This window comes from Pongo abelii, chromosome 7 (assembly GCF_028885655.2).
Source record: "Pongo abelii isolate AG06213 chromosome 7, NHGRI_mPonAbe1-v2.0_pri, whole genome shotgun sequence".
Lineage (NCBI taxonomy): Eukaryota > Metazoa > Chordata > Mammalia > Primates > Hominidae > Pongo > Pongo abelii.
In genome coordinates this window covers 124,104,690-124,117,751 of record NC_071992.2, presented here as the reverse complement: position 1 = coordinate 124,117,751, position 13,062 = coordinate 124,104,690, and the positions used below count along the sequence as shown (strand labels likewise).

General features: G+C 41.3%; 1 protein-coding gene across 4 annotated transcripts in view; it reads left to right on the top strand.

Moving 5' to 3' along the window:
- The first annotated feature begins 1,410 nt into the window (after positions 1-1,410).
- The window catches only part of RSPO2 (R-spondin 2), a 198,494-nt gene continuing 186,842 nt past the window's right edge, over positions 1,411-13,062 (top strand). The window contains exons 1-2 of one of the 4 annotated variants that reach the window (XM_054518767.2): positions 1,411-1,900; positions 2,287-2,549. In XM_054518767.2, coding sequence (XP_054374742.1) covers positions 2,456-2,549 — 94 coding nt within the window. In that variant the 5' untranslated portion in view covers positions 1,411-1,900; positions 2,287-2,455. Of the gene's footprint in view, positions 1,901-2,286; positions 2,550-11,795; positions 12,088-13,062 lie in introns of those variants that run through there. The other 3 variants (XM_054518766.2, XM_024251650.3, XM_054518768.2) reach the window with 3 other exon arrangements.

Here is a 13,062-nt window from a genome sequence, read left to right as displayed (position 1 = left end):
ACTCCTTTATAAGTATAATTCATTTGTTGTGTGCATATATGACTATATTTGGAAAGAAGTAGTATTTATGGTGCTGAAGAGATATTCAGCATCATATCAAGATGATCAAGAAATATCAAGTTATGCCAAACACTGGGGCCACTCCCTACACTGAAATGTTTCCATTTGTTTCCAAATTCTGTGATAAAAATCAAAGGCTCAAAAGTCAAGAAACAGATCCACTGTTTCTGAAATGTGTTTTGTGAACTCTACTTGTGCCCTGTGGGCCAGTCTCAGGGATGGATTTTCTTATCTATGAAATGGGACCAATGACCTCAACTCAGATTTACTTGGGTGTTCTCAGGCATGCATCAAAGGCATACTGCTGAAATTCTTTGCGCATAAATACCACTATGTAATAGTGAGTCTGTAAAATAGTTATGAATAGGCAATAATGGAATAGTTAATAAATATGAGTATTGCAATATTCTTTTTATATGATTGTCTTTTAAGTCATCACATTTCTGAACATCTTCTGAAACTGAAGGAATAGAAAAGGGAATTTAAATAGTATAAAATGCTATCATAATAATATGGTAACTGTGGGCATATCTATAGACTTTCATACTGCCACGGTTAGTGGCATAAATTATTATCTTTTGCTTAAGGAATAAATACATTTTTTTCCTACAGTAGTGAATGCAGGACAGATTTCACCAGAATGAAATTGGATGGCATCAAGTCTACTTAATGTAATACTTTGTTAAACAGAATATTTCCCCCCAAACCCAAAGCACCTAAAAGTTTAATTCAGGAGACTTTGGAAATGAGAGGAGGAGAGGGGAGGATTAAGAATGAAAAATACTTTAGTGGGAAGTGAACTTTTAAAAATTATTTTTAAAGAATCAAGGCCCCAACTTCTTCAGTACTTCAGGCAACGGATCACAGGTTTTTGTTTTATTGGAGAAGAAACAAAGTAAATAACAGTTCTGAGGATGAGAAAAAGCTATTGGGAATACCCATTTCACTCCTCAAAGTGGCGGCGCGTTTTATGAATAATTTCAGCCGGCTAACATAACTTCCTGCAAAACATAGACAAGATGTAAATTAAAAAGTGGCAGAGTTGTGGCATATTGCAAAAGTTTAAAGGGAGTCATCAGTCCTTCAGTCAGATCTCCCTGCAGAAAGGTTGGCGCTGAGGTTGGAACTGACCCTAGAGCGCTGGAGAGGACCCCTTGGGGTTGAGCAGCCGGGTTCTGGGACCCAGCAAGGTCAGGGGGCTTCTCCCCAGCTACTCTTTATCTATCCCCCGTACTTGGGAAAGCCCGAAGAGGATTCGCTCCAAGTTAGGCGCGCTGTTGGCTGTCAACGTTCTTTAGGACCTCAGGGACACCGGGACGTTTCTGGCTTTAGGACCCAGGAACTCCGAGGCAGCCTAGACTTAGATGCCTTGGACCACAGCACCACCTACTTATAGAAGCATCCCGAGCCTCAGCCGGTCTGCATCTCCATCGGAAAGTGCGCTCGCCACATCCCTTCGGATCACTTCGTCCTCCCGAGAGCGTTCTGCCTTCTACAGCTCGGAAAGAAAGAAATCTTAGCTGTGAAGTGACCGTGGAGAAAGCGCAGGAAGCGACACAATTGGTTAGGGACGCAGAGAGTGAGAGCGGGCGCACCCCTTGCCTGGGGACCGCGCTCGCGGGCGGGGACGGAGCATCCCAGTGGCTGCACCCGCCGCTCCGCGCTCCTGCCTGGCGTCGCCAACCCCGCGGCGGCCGCTGGAATTCCAGAGCTGCCAGGCGCTCCCAGCCGGTCTCGGCAAACTTTTCCCCAGCCCACGTGCTAACCAAGCGGCTCGCTTCCCGAGCCCGGGATGGAGCACCGCGCCTAGGGAGGCCGCGCCGCCCGAGACGTGCGCACGGTAGGCAACCCACACCAAGGCAGCCGCAGCTGCGGCGCTTGGGTACACCGCTGTGGACTCCAAATGGCCTAAGAGCATTCTTTTAGCCCTGCGCTCTCAGTGCCTTTAGAGTTCTTTCCTTTTCCCGGAGCGCCCGCACAACGCCTTATGCCCCCGGGTCGGAGCTTAGGGCTCGGCAGAGGTTGCTAATTCACTGATTATAATCACCTTCCTCTCCAACTCGTCCGCAGCTGCCCGCTCCGGATTAAGCCGCTCCGCGGCTCGTGCTAGGCAGTGGGTTCGCTTCCTCCTTCCCTCTCTTTAAATTGGGACGCGCGAAGGCGCAGCTGCCTCCCCGGGATTCTCTCCATCCCCCACACACCCTGTTTTCGCTTCTTGTCTCTCAGGTTCGTGGCGGAGAGATGCTGATCGCGCTGAACTGACCGGTGCGGCCCGGGGGTGAGTGGCGAGTCTCCCTCTGAGTCCTCCCCAGCAGCGCGGCCGGCGCCGGCTCTTTGGGCGAGCCCTCCAGTTCCTAGACTTTGAGAGGCGTCTCTCCCCCGCCCGACCGCCCAGATGCAGTTTCGCCTTTTCTCCTTTGCCCTCATCATTCTGAACTGCATGGATTACAGCCACTGCCAAGGCAACCGATGGAGACGCAGTAAGCGAGGTGGGTCCCTCTCTGCCAGAGGTGCGTGGTGGGCTTCAGGGGTGGCGTGTGGCCGCGCTCACTCACGCCCTGGCTCCGGGGGCTCAGATGGTCAGGGCTGTGCTCTCCACCCCAGCTTTTGCGGGTCCCCACTCCCCACCTTTAGGACCCTGGAGCTCTACAGAACACTCATTTTTCTGTACCCTGGAGGCGCGGGGAGCCGGAACGAGACGCGCTGGGAGCTCGGCGAGCCGGGCGCCATTCGGGCGCTCTGGGCTAAGTCGTGCGGTCCACACTCATATTCGCCGCCCCATCTCCTCACCTGAACTTGTCTCTTTAGGACGTATTTCTTATCTGGCATGAGTTTTGTTTTTTTTGTTTTTTTTGTTTTTTTTGTTTTTTTGTCGTTGTTGTTCTTCTCTCTGTCCTCCTAACCATCTTCCCTGTAGCTCATTTGTTTTACCTTCCCCACCCACGTGCGCCCCAAACCCGGCCTCAGACCTCTTCGGACTTGACCTAGCATAGTGTGTGTGTGGTGTGTGGGTGTCCCCAAGCGTGTGTCTGTATTCCGGAGCTTGGGAGGGGTACCAAGTCGAGGCGGAGGACCTCCATTTCCAGAAAAAGGCCAACATAGATCTCTTTTTTCTGGAACCTGCGACGAGATGGGAACTTTCTGAATTGAGCAGCAATTCCCGCACTGGTTTTCTGGGGAGTCCTCACCTCCAGAGGTTTGTTTTTAAAACAGGCCCCACTTTGCTCTCCCCATTTGCTTTGCAAAAGCAGCTACACCGGTGGAGGCTTCTGTCCTCAATGAAATTCACTTGCGGCTTTTTAACTGCTCCCTCCCTCTCCATCACTTGTGCGTAGCGGAGAAGGCAGGTGGAAGACTCCAGAAAGGTTTCGGGGAACTCGCTTTCCTGCAGATTTAGTGCGTATTTCTGTCTCGGAGTCCGCTGGAGATGCAACTAATCCAACTGGATTTTAGAAGAAGGGCGGCTAGACACGATTCAATTTTCTGGGTTGATTTAAACATAAACCACTCACCACACGCACATCGAATTACCCGCGCAGGAAGGGCGCACAGCAGCCCCTTCCCAGGGACCTGGTGAGAGCTGTCTATTTCATCCGGCACTTTGGACTTTTGCGCAATTAGAATTTGTCGCCGGGTTCATGAATGTTGACTTTTTCTTTTTCTCCAAGATGTAAACATCTCACTCGACCTGTGATGTGATTTGTTTATAACTCATTGTATGTAATCTCCGCTCCTGCATCCAGATTTTGAGGAGGACTTTCCGAACCTTATTTTTTTGATGGCTTTTTAGGACATTGTCAAGCTGTTCTCACCTAGGGGTAGAGCTAGAGATTGGCCCACCTGAGCGCAGAGCTCCAAATAACCGATGGTGTGCGACTTCTGTAGTCCCTGCGCTTCAATTGTCTCTGTATCTGCGGCTTGTAAGAGTAAACCGTCTCTAACTTCTCTCCCTCCCTCTCCTGCGATTTCTGACTTTTGGAAATTGTTTATTTTCAGAAATTATTCTACTTAAAAATACTAGAGAGAAATTTCTTCCCAAAGGCCATGAGAGTTTGATATTGATACTTGTCTTGAAAAAGTCCTTTCTTATCTCCTCTCTTCTCCCCTCCTAACTGATTCCTTTCTCAATCCCAGTACTTTCTTTCGAGTATTCGGCAGAGCCAGCAATTTTTGATTACACTATGGTCAAAAGTGTTTGGAGAGGCTTTTCCTCTTTTTGTAGGTCAAAGCTGCAGTCTACTTAGAAAAACTAAAGTGCTTGAAGTCTGCAAAATATAGAAATGTCTAAAATCCTTTGCCAGATCCTTATTAGATGACTTGCTAAATCAGTGATAGCTTTCTAATCCACACTGCCTGTCCCATTGTGGTTGAGTGGGGAAGAACCAAGCATATTATTTTAGTAGAACTTAATGCAGAGATGCTGTTTGGTGGAAAAGGACATTACAGCACTCCTGCGGCCAGAAGGGATACTGCATGCCTTCTCTGCAGTGCCATCTCTAAGAATCTGCCTATGCCTTCTTAGGTATCTGAAGCAGAACCTATTTATTTCAAAGCTTGCTTTTAGCAAAATCTCTTGTAAAGATTACCATCCACATCCCAAAGCACTGACAGTCTAACTTTAAATTGTGCAATAGTAACTTATGCCAAATCAACCTTTTGATTTAATAAAATTCAAATGCTTTCAAGAACATGTAAATTGGTAAGGGTGTAAAAAAATATCAAATTTTTTTTCTTCTTCTCAACAGATGTCCCTTTACAAATCCCAAGTTTCTGGCTAAAATAACTGTGATCCTTACAAGTGACCACACTATCTGTACCAACAAAGGGTGTACTGTGTTTTTAATTAAAAGTGGAACTACTTAAAGGGCTGGCCAGACAGTGTAGGGTGATAGTAGCTTTTCTACTTTGCAGGGAAGCTTAAGGATTGCATTATGAGAGTATTGAAATGAATGGAGATCTAACTCAAGTTGTGTGAATTGTCCCTCTTCACAAACTTAAGCTGGTTTTAATTGATCTCATGTCCACTGATTGATCCTACACCAATTGTTGTGCATACCAAACAATTGGCTTTCCCCAAAAAGATTGATTTCAATTAGTTCCTCAGTGAATGCTTGACTATGGGCCAAATCATGTCAGCAGTGACAGTTGACATGTTAGGGCCTATGTGATACCAACATTTCCCTTTTTCCCCTTTGTTTTGGATACTGTCAGTTAAATATTATTTTCCAGGAAGAAAAGTAATTGGTATTTTTTAAAAAAGGTGTTGTAGCTTGGAGGATTAGTTAGTTTCTTGTCTTTGTGCTACAAGTAGGTGGCAGTGGTACCAGGATTGGTTAGGCTTAACCCTGGGACCTGATTCTTTTTTTTTTTTTTTTTTCCATATTCCATCTGCAAATAATCAAACCTTCACTGTGGAGCATTCTCCGAACTCCTTTGGCATTATGTTTAGTCTGCTCTATGATCTCACATGCTCCATAATATCATTTTCTTAATGAAATAAAATTCTTGGCAGAGATTAGATAATTTAGTCAGTTAAAATCAATTGCATCCAGTTTGGAATGGAGACCAAATATATCATTTAATGGTATATTTTATTTCAAAATATAGCCAGACGATTGAGAAAATAAAATTTTGACCGTCTCTACTTTTGGACAAAACTTCAAATGGGGGAGATCAACACGAACAATAAGACTACCCACCTACCATGTTTTCTTCCCCTTATTTTGAAAAATTATAAAAATGCATTTGATAGACACTAATGGGGCCTGGTTGCAATAATTTTAAAAAATTAGACACAAACACAATACAATACTGACAATGAATATCTTTTAGAGAGGAGACACATGCCAACATTTTGAAAAGCTGATTAAGAATTCTTATTTTTCTCTCCATGTAACATATTAAGATTTGTCTCCCTGACTCCCCCTTCAAAATAGTCATGATTGGCTATTGTTAACCCCTAGTATCTGTCTTGGTCTTGAGACCATTTATGATTGATTTATATGTTAAGTGGAGTTATTTGATTACTTTCATTTTTTTGGAATGGTTGTAAGCCACATTTCAGACTGGATTACTGAAAGGTGGATAGACAAATCATAACTTTATTGTGGTCTCCTGGAATTTCTGGAGCGTGGCACGTAATGACTTAATCTTATATCTCCCTCATTCTATTTTATACCTTGTGATATTTTAACCAGGGGTTTATGAAAACTTCTTGACAAAATTCTCAATGCAGCAAGGTTTCCAAGTGTATAATTCATGTTTCTGGTGGTCTGATGGCAGGGGGCGTGCTATGACTAGGGTTTCTTGCTGTAGCCTTTTCTGTACTGAATCCTCAGCTTCTCCTTCCTCTAATAACTCCTTGTTTCACAAAATTAGACATAGTTTCTTCCATAAAAAAGGAGGGTTTGTCACAAATATTGTGGCATGTTTCTGGTAACTGAGGCCGGAGAAAGCAAACATTTTCTCTTAAACCTTATAGAGCTAAATTAATTTGTGTTTGTGTTCTTAAAAATTTAATGAAAAGATTCGAAGATTTTTTTTACAAGTACTTTCTAAATAGTTTACTTCTGATATTCTTTCAAAATACAAAATGACACATGGAACATACCTACAGTTAAATGAAAAAGTTTCAAAACACATTTTGTACGCTTGCTTACTTTAAGTTCCAAAGTATTTCAGAAAAGCTGATGTGATGTTTAACTTTGCAACATAAACATGTTCTTTTCTTTTCTCTTTTTTGATTGGCTGCTTTCTCTTCCAACATAACTGCATAATTTTTTAAGGCAGGGTCTTACTAGTACAGAGAGGTCAGAAAGTTGCTGTGCTCAAACTAACATCTTATTTTGCCACAGGAATTTGGAAGTGATTCAGAATAGGTGACATTCCCCTAGGCCCTGGGCTTTCTTTATTTGCTTTTAAAATCCAGCTTGGCTAGAATCCAATATTCGCAGAAATCACAAGTTGGAAATGACACTTCTAGTTCCCTAGTGCAAAACCACCTCTTGACTTATTTAGAGACAAACTGGCCAGTTTGTGGAATATCCAGGGTACTTCTTTCCTTCCAACTGACTGCCTTTAAACTATTTCTTTTGGAAATACACATCCTTGTCCATCCCAAGTCCAGGAAATAGGGGACAGACAGATTTTATTTGATATAAGCTTGATAACTACTCTGCTAAAAGGAGGTGATAAACTCTGGGATGACAAAGTTTTAAAATTTCTGTATTTAAGATGACATGAAGCTTATTTTTTCTCCATTAACTGCAGCAATCAAGGGCTGATCAGGTGAAGACAGTGTTGCGTATCTATATTTATACATTTTCATATGCTCATCCAGAATAAATAGAAAAGCTAATTAATACTAAAGTGTATACATAATGTATATTATATATGTTAGGGAAGGTATATATGCATACGTGTATATATGGGTGTGTGTGTAGGGAAAGCGATGAGGATGATTTAATTATGGGGGATCGGGATTTCAGAACTAAGATTTTCACTCATTTTTTTCTAGTCCTTTTCATCTTTCTCTTCGACAAGATGAAAAGATGGGAGTGGGTGGGAAAGGGGGTGGCAGGGAGAGAATGAGAATAAGATTGGGTAGGGATAGTGTTTTTACTCTTTCCAAAGCCCACCTTCCACCTGTTCTTCTCTCCTGTAGGACCCTTCTGGATCAGTCACCCTTATTTCAAGCATGCTGCTGTTCCTCTAATCCCAAAATTGCTCATTTCCTCCTTCTTCACACTGCTTTCCAATCTCTTCTGCTCTCCTTCACTTCTTCCCTTCCCTCCTCTGGCTTGATAATCCTGTTTCATTCACTCTTCAGTCTGTTACTATTTGGCTTCTACCTTCACCCTTTTAATAAAAAGATTTTCTTTTCTTTAAAGAAATTAACAAGAAAAATATTAAAAGTTTATAAATGTTAGACTTATTTTTTAGAGCGCTTTTAGCTTTTAGGTTCACAGCGAAATTGAGTAGAAGGTACAGAGATTTTTAGAAAGGGGTTTCTTAATGGCCAGTCATACTCCCCTCATTGCCAAGTCCAGCATCGGTACAGTTCTCTGGGACTTGTTCCTATGGTGATATCTTATCACCTCTTTCCTTTGGCTAGTGACACTACACTGGTTTTACCTCCTATTTTCTGTCCATTCTCTTCTTTGGTTCCCTCACTGAGAATGTAGACTAGTGTTTCTTCACCTTTATTCATTTCCTTGGGGAATTTTACCCGTCCCTGTTTCTCGAACTGTCATTTCTACATAAAGTCCTTTAATTCTAGGCTCAATTTTTCTTTTCTTCTTTTTTTTCTTTCAGCTTCAGATTATCCTACACTCAGATCTCCCAACTACTGCCAATATGGATAGATATTCCATGCATACTCAAACTTGACAATTCACTTTCTCTTCTGTGCCCCCTCCCAAATGTGTTCCTCTGCTTATATTCTTTTTTTATCCATGGAGTTCTGGGTGCCAAGGCTGGGAGCCTCGCTATAGTCTTTGACTTTTCTGTTGCCTCGTATCAGTTTATTCTTGCCTAAACTATATCGGATTAGTGAGTTTATATCCATCTCATCCTTTCCATTCCCAAAGGTATTTCCTAGCTCAGGCCCTCATAGACTCCTCATCCTCCAGCATCTACTTCAATCCACTTGCGACGCTCCATCCCTTACAATGCTGCCACATTCCATTTTTCTCCACCACAGATATGATCATATTACTTCTCTGCTAATAAACCCTAAACCTCCCAGGCCTCCATATTGACTGCCGAATAAACACTAGCCTCTTCTGTAGCAGTCAGCGTTCCCCACCATCTGACCACAGCCTGCTTTCAACCTTCTGCCACCTTGAAAGCACACTTTGCTTAAGCTATCCCAGATAACTTCATTTCCAGGCATGTCATGTGTTTTCAAGCTCTTGCGCTGTTGAGCATGTGTGTGGTGCCCACCTAAAATGCCACTGCTTCTGTGAAGCCTTCCTGGAATTTTCTGCCTTCCTTTCTAAAGCCAAAATCAATTATTCCCTCATAGTTTCTTAGCTTTCTGGGCTATTCTTAAAGGACTCTTATTTTTCCTTTTTTTTTCTGGTTATCTTGCCTTGTGTATCATCATATTTTAAGCTTCTCTTAGGCAGAATTATGGTGCATTTATCTTTGTATTCCTCAAACTAGACCTTTTAGAGTGCTTTCTCCACAAAATGTAGTGGAACAAAAAGTCATTGCATATAAGATTTTTGTTGTTTTCCCTTAAAATTATTTTGGTGACTTAATGAGAAATGGTGTTTTTTTTTTTAATTGAAGTTCTTTGCACATAGTTGACGTTTGAATGATTAAATATTATGGGTATTCTCATTATTTATAATTCTTTATAAAGAAAAATTAAAAAACAGGTATAAAAGCATCCCCAGCCCAGTACTCATTCTGAAGTCTCTTCTGATTATTTCAGAATTTCTCTGAATACACTAGTGTCTGTGTATCTGTATACTTGTTTGTTATTTGAATGATTGAGTATTCCAAGTGACAGGTGATTTGTGGGTAGGGTAGGGAAAACTGGTGGTAGTGGGGTAACTTTTTTTTTTTTTTTTGAGATGGAATTTTCGCTCTTGTCGCCCAGCCTGGAGTGCAATGGTGCGATCTTGACTCACTGAACCTCTACCTCCTGGGTCCAAGTGATTCTCCTGCCTCAGCTTCCCAAGTAGCTGGGATTATAGATGCCCAATACCATGCCCAGCTAATTTTTGTATTTTTAGTAGAGATGGGGTTTTGCCCTGTTGGCCATGCTGGTCTTGAACTCCTGACCTCAGGTGATCCTCCCGCCTTGGCCTCCCAAAGTGCTGGGATTACAGGTGTGAGCCACCGTGCCCGGCTGGTGCCCATATTTTAAAAAATGCTTATTTTATAGAAAAGGACAATAAAGGATTTTTATCCCCAAATACTTTGACCATATGAATGAATAATAATTTAGGAGAAAATAAAAGAAAGTGGTATTTGCCTTCTAAAAATATACTCATATTAATAATGTAAGTACAAGAAAAAATTTAATCCTAGTTATTATATTTATGATTTTAGTATAATAAATGTAGCTATGTGGACATACCCATGAGAGATACAGATGTATGTGTATTTTAGAACAAGTTCTGTAAGTATGAAGAGACCACATAGTTCTGTGTAGTGCCTTCCAGGAGAACACTGACATTTCACTGTCCTTTGAATGAAGTGGGACCTGTTTGACTTATACAGAAGGTGAGCTGCTTACAGAAACGTGTGGTTTTAAAACTAACAGTTAAGAGGAAGAGAACAGAGCTAGGATCCAACTTTCCTGAATTCACTGGGTTTTCCTGTACACGGTATGTTTCAACATAAACATTAATTCAAAGAAAAGAAATTCCCTTTGAACCCATTCAAAAGTTCTTCAGACCACAGACTCTTATTGAGCCCCAGAACTTCCTACAACTCATGATTATGCTAATAAAGTAATGAATATTAAATAACTGAAGGCTGAGGGGTGGAGTAATTGAGGGGTAGGACCATAAGTATGTTTTAGTAAAAATTTGCATACTTGCATTGGTAATTTTTAAAATTATTTTTGAATATGAATTATAGAAACATTTCTAGTATTGTAATAGCCAGAACAAATGTGTGTGTGCATGTGTGTACTTGCCTGTACATGTGTTCAAGTATGTGTGTATGTGTATTTTGTGTTTAACACATGTTAGAATAATAAGGGTTAGAGCAAAGGTATTAAATATTTCTTATTTTTTACTCTAAAATGTAGAGAAAGTGATTATAGGTAGCCTTTCTCATCTAGTCATTTGGAGAAAACCTTCTGCAATTTACTTAAAACTTTTTCAATTTTCATCTCTTGCTGAAAGATAGTAAGAGCACTTAGAAGTTATCCAGTTCAGCACATTTGTTTTGAGAAGGGTTTCTTAACTTGGGGTCCAGAGGTAGGGCTAGGGTTTTTGTAAGCTTCCTGAAATTAGAAGCAAAAACATTTTCTGTTGCTTTTTGTGGTGTAGAGGGACGATATAGAGCTTTCACTAAAGTCTCAAAGAGGTCCAAGTTTCATCTCTTTCCTTCAATAGGTTAAGAAGCATTGGCTTAAAAAATAGGAGGTGGATCTTCCAAATTAGCATGATGCCAAGTGGCTGCTTCAAAGTGATATAGATACTTGTTTTCTAAAAGTTTATTTTCCTTGTGTGAGTTTTCAGCCATTTGCTATGTTTATATTTAGCAATATGAAGCCACATTGGAAGCACTGTCTCAAGATTTATTTCAGTAAATAATTGCTTGGCAAGTAATTCCTTACTCAAAGACAATAGTTGTTAAATTCTCTAAATCTCACTAAAGAGTTTATAAAAGTACAACACAAATATACAGTATAGGGGTTTTGTTAAAACTTCTCATGTGATCTGACTTTTATCTCATTAAGAAAACAGTTAATACATAGTTTTAGAAATAGCTGTTGTAGCTTTCCAGCTGGTGACATGTGGTGCTGGCATTGATCTGACTTGAGGCATCATGCTGCCAGTTCACAGAATGGCCAGAACTGGGGCATAGCACTCTTCAATTCTGGCCAAGTGGGTTCTTGCTAGATCTTTGTTTCTGTGTCAGCACATTTTAGAATTTTTGTATCATGATGGCCTTAGTCTCTCCCCTGTTGCTGGATACAGTTGCCAACTAATCACCTCAGCAATGAAAACACATGGACCAATAGAGGGCACACTTTGCATTCTTTTCCCTGTGCTTTGTTCTCTGAAATTTTTGTGGGATTTGTGCTTCCTTTGCTTTGCCCTATTGGTTCAGGGGCAAAACCTGCTCTGCTCTCCCCATGGACATTGTGGTCATCTTGATGTCATCACAGAGAGAACAAAGGAACAAATAAAAAGAACTTTCAGTCTTACTGAGCATTTCTGATTTTGATCGCTAATCTCCTTTTGACAAGACCTCACCAAGAGGCAAACTGAACCAACCTCACTGTTTTAGTATCTGTGAGACACAGATGTGAAAGCTACAGATTTAGTTAACATGCAGGTAGGTTCCAGCTTCTACAGCCACTTTGAAAAATATCAGTGGGTTTTATTTTATTTTTTAAATTCAGATGTTTTCCATAAGATGAATACCCCAAAATTTAAGCAACTGGTAAAATTTGGAGTTGCCTAAATGACTCCAAATTAATACTTCCCAATTAATTGTTTTTCAAATTCTTTAATCTTTATAGAGAGACCTATTTATTTCGATGCTTCTCTCATACTTTGGCCCTTCGAGAATTGTAAAAATTGTCTAATATTCTGAAAATCCAAAGTTGTTGTTATTATTTTTTTGAGACTGAGTCTCGCTCTGTCACCCAGCCAAAGTATTTTTAACTTCTTATTCCCCCTTGTGTAATAAAGTATGACTTGGGGCTGAAAAATTCTCTGGCATCGGCCGGGCGCGGTGGCTTATGCCTGTAATCCCAGCACTTTGGGAGGCCGAGGCGGGCGGATCACGAGGTCAGGAGATCTGGACTATCCTGGCTAACACGGTGAAACCCCGTCTCTACTAAAAATACAAAAAAAAAAAAAAAAAAAAAAAAAAGCCGGGCGTGGTGGCGGGCACCTGTAGTCCCAGCTACTCGGGAGTCTGAGGCAGGAGAATGGCGTGAACCTGGGAGGCGGAGCGTGCAGTGAGCCAAGATCGCACCACTGCACTCCAGCCTGGGTGACTGAGCGAAACTCTGTCTCAAAAAAAAAAAAAAAAAAAAAAAAAAGTTCTCTGGCATCTCATTGTTTTTCACCTCACATGCTGTGTTCTCATGCCTCTTCCTGGTAGTCAAAAGCAGGCTTTTAATGTTGAATGATCTGCGCTGTGTCATCATTAAACTTCATGTTTAATTATTCACTCTTTTCTCCTCCAAGATTTTGAAGACTTACTTTGCCCTGTTGATTCAGCTGGCAGACCTCCTCTGCAATCCCCATGAAGTTTAACTGAATCATAGGGGATTAATAATCCTATGACCAAATGACATAT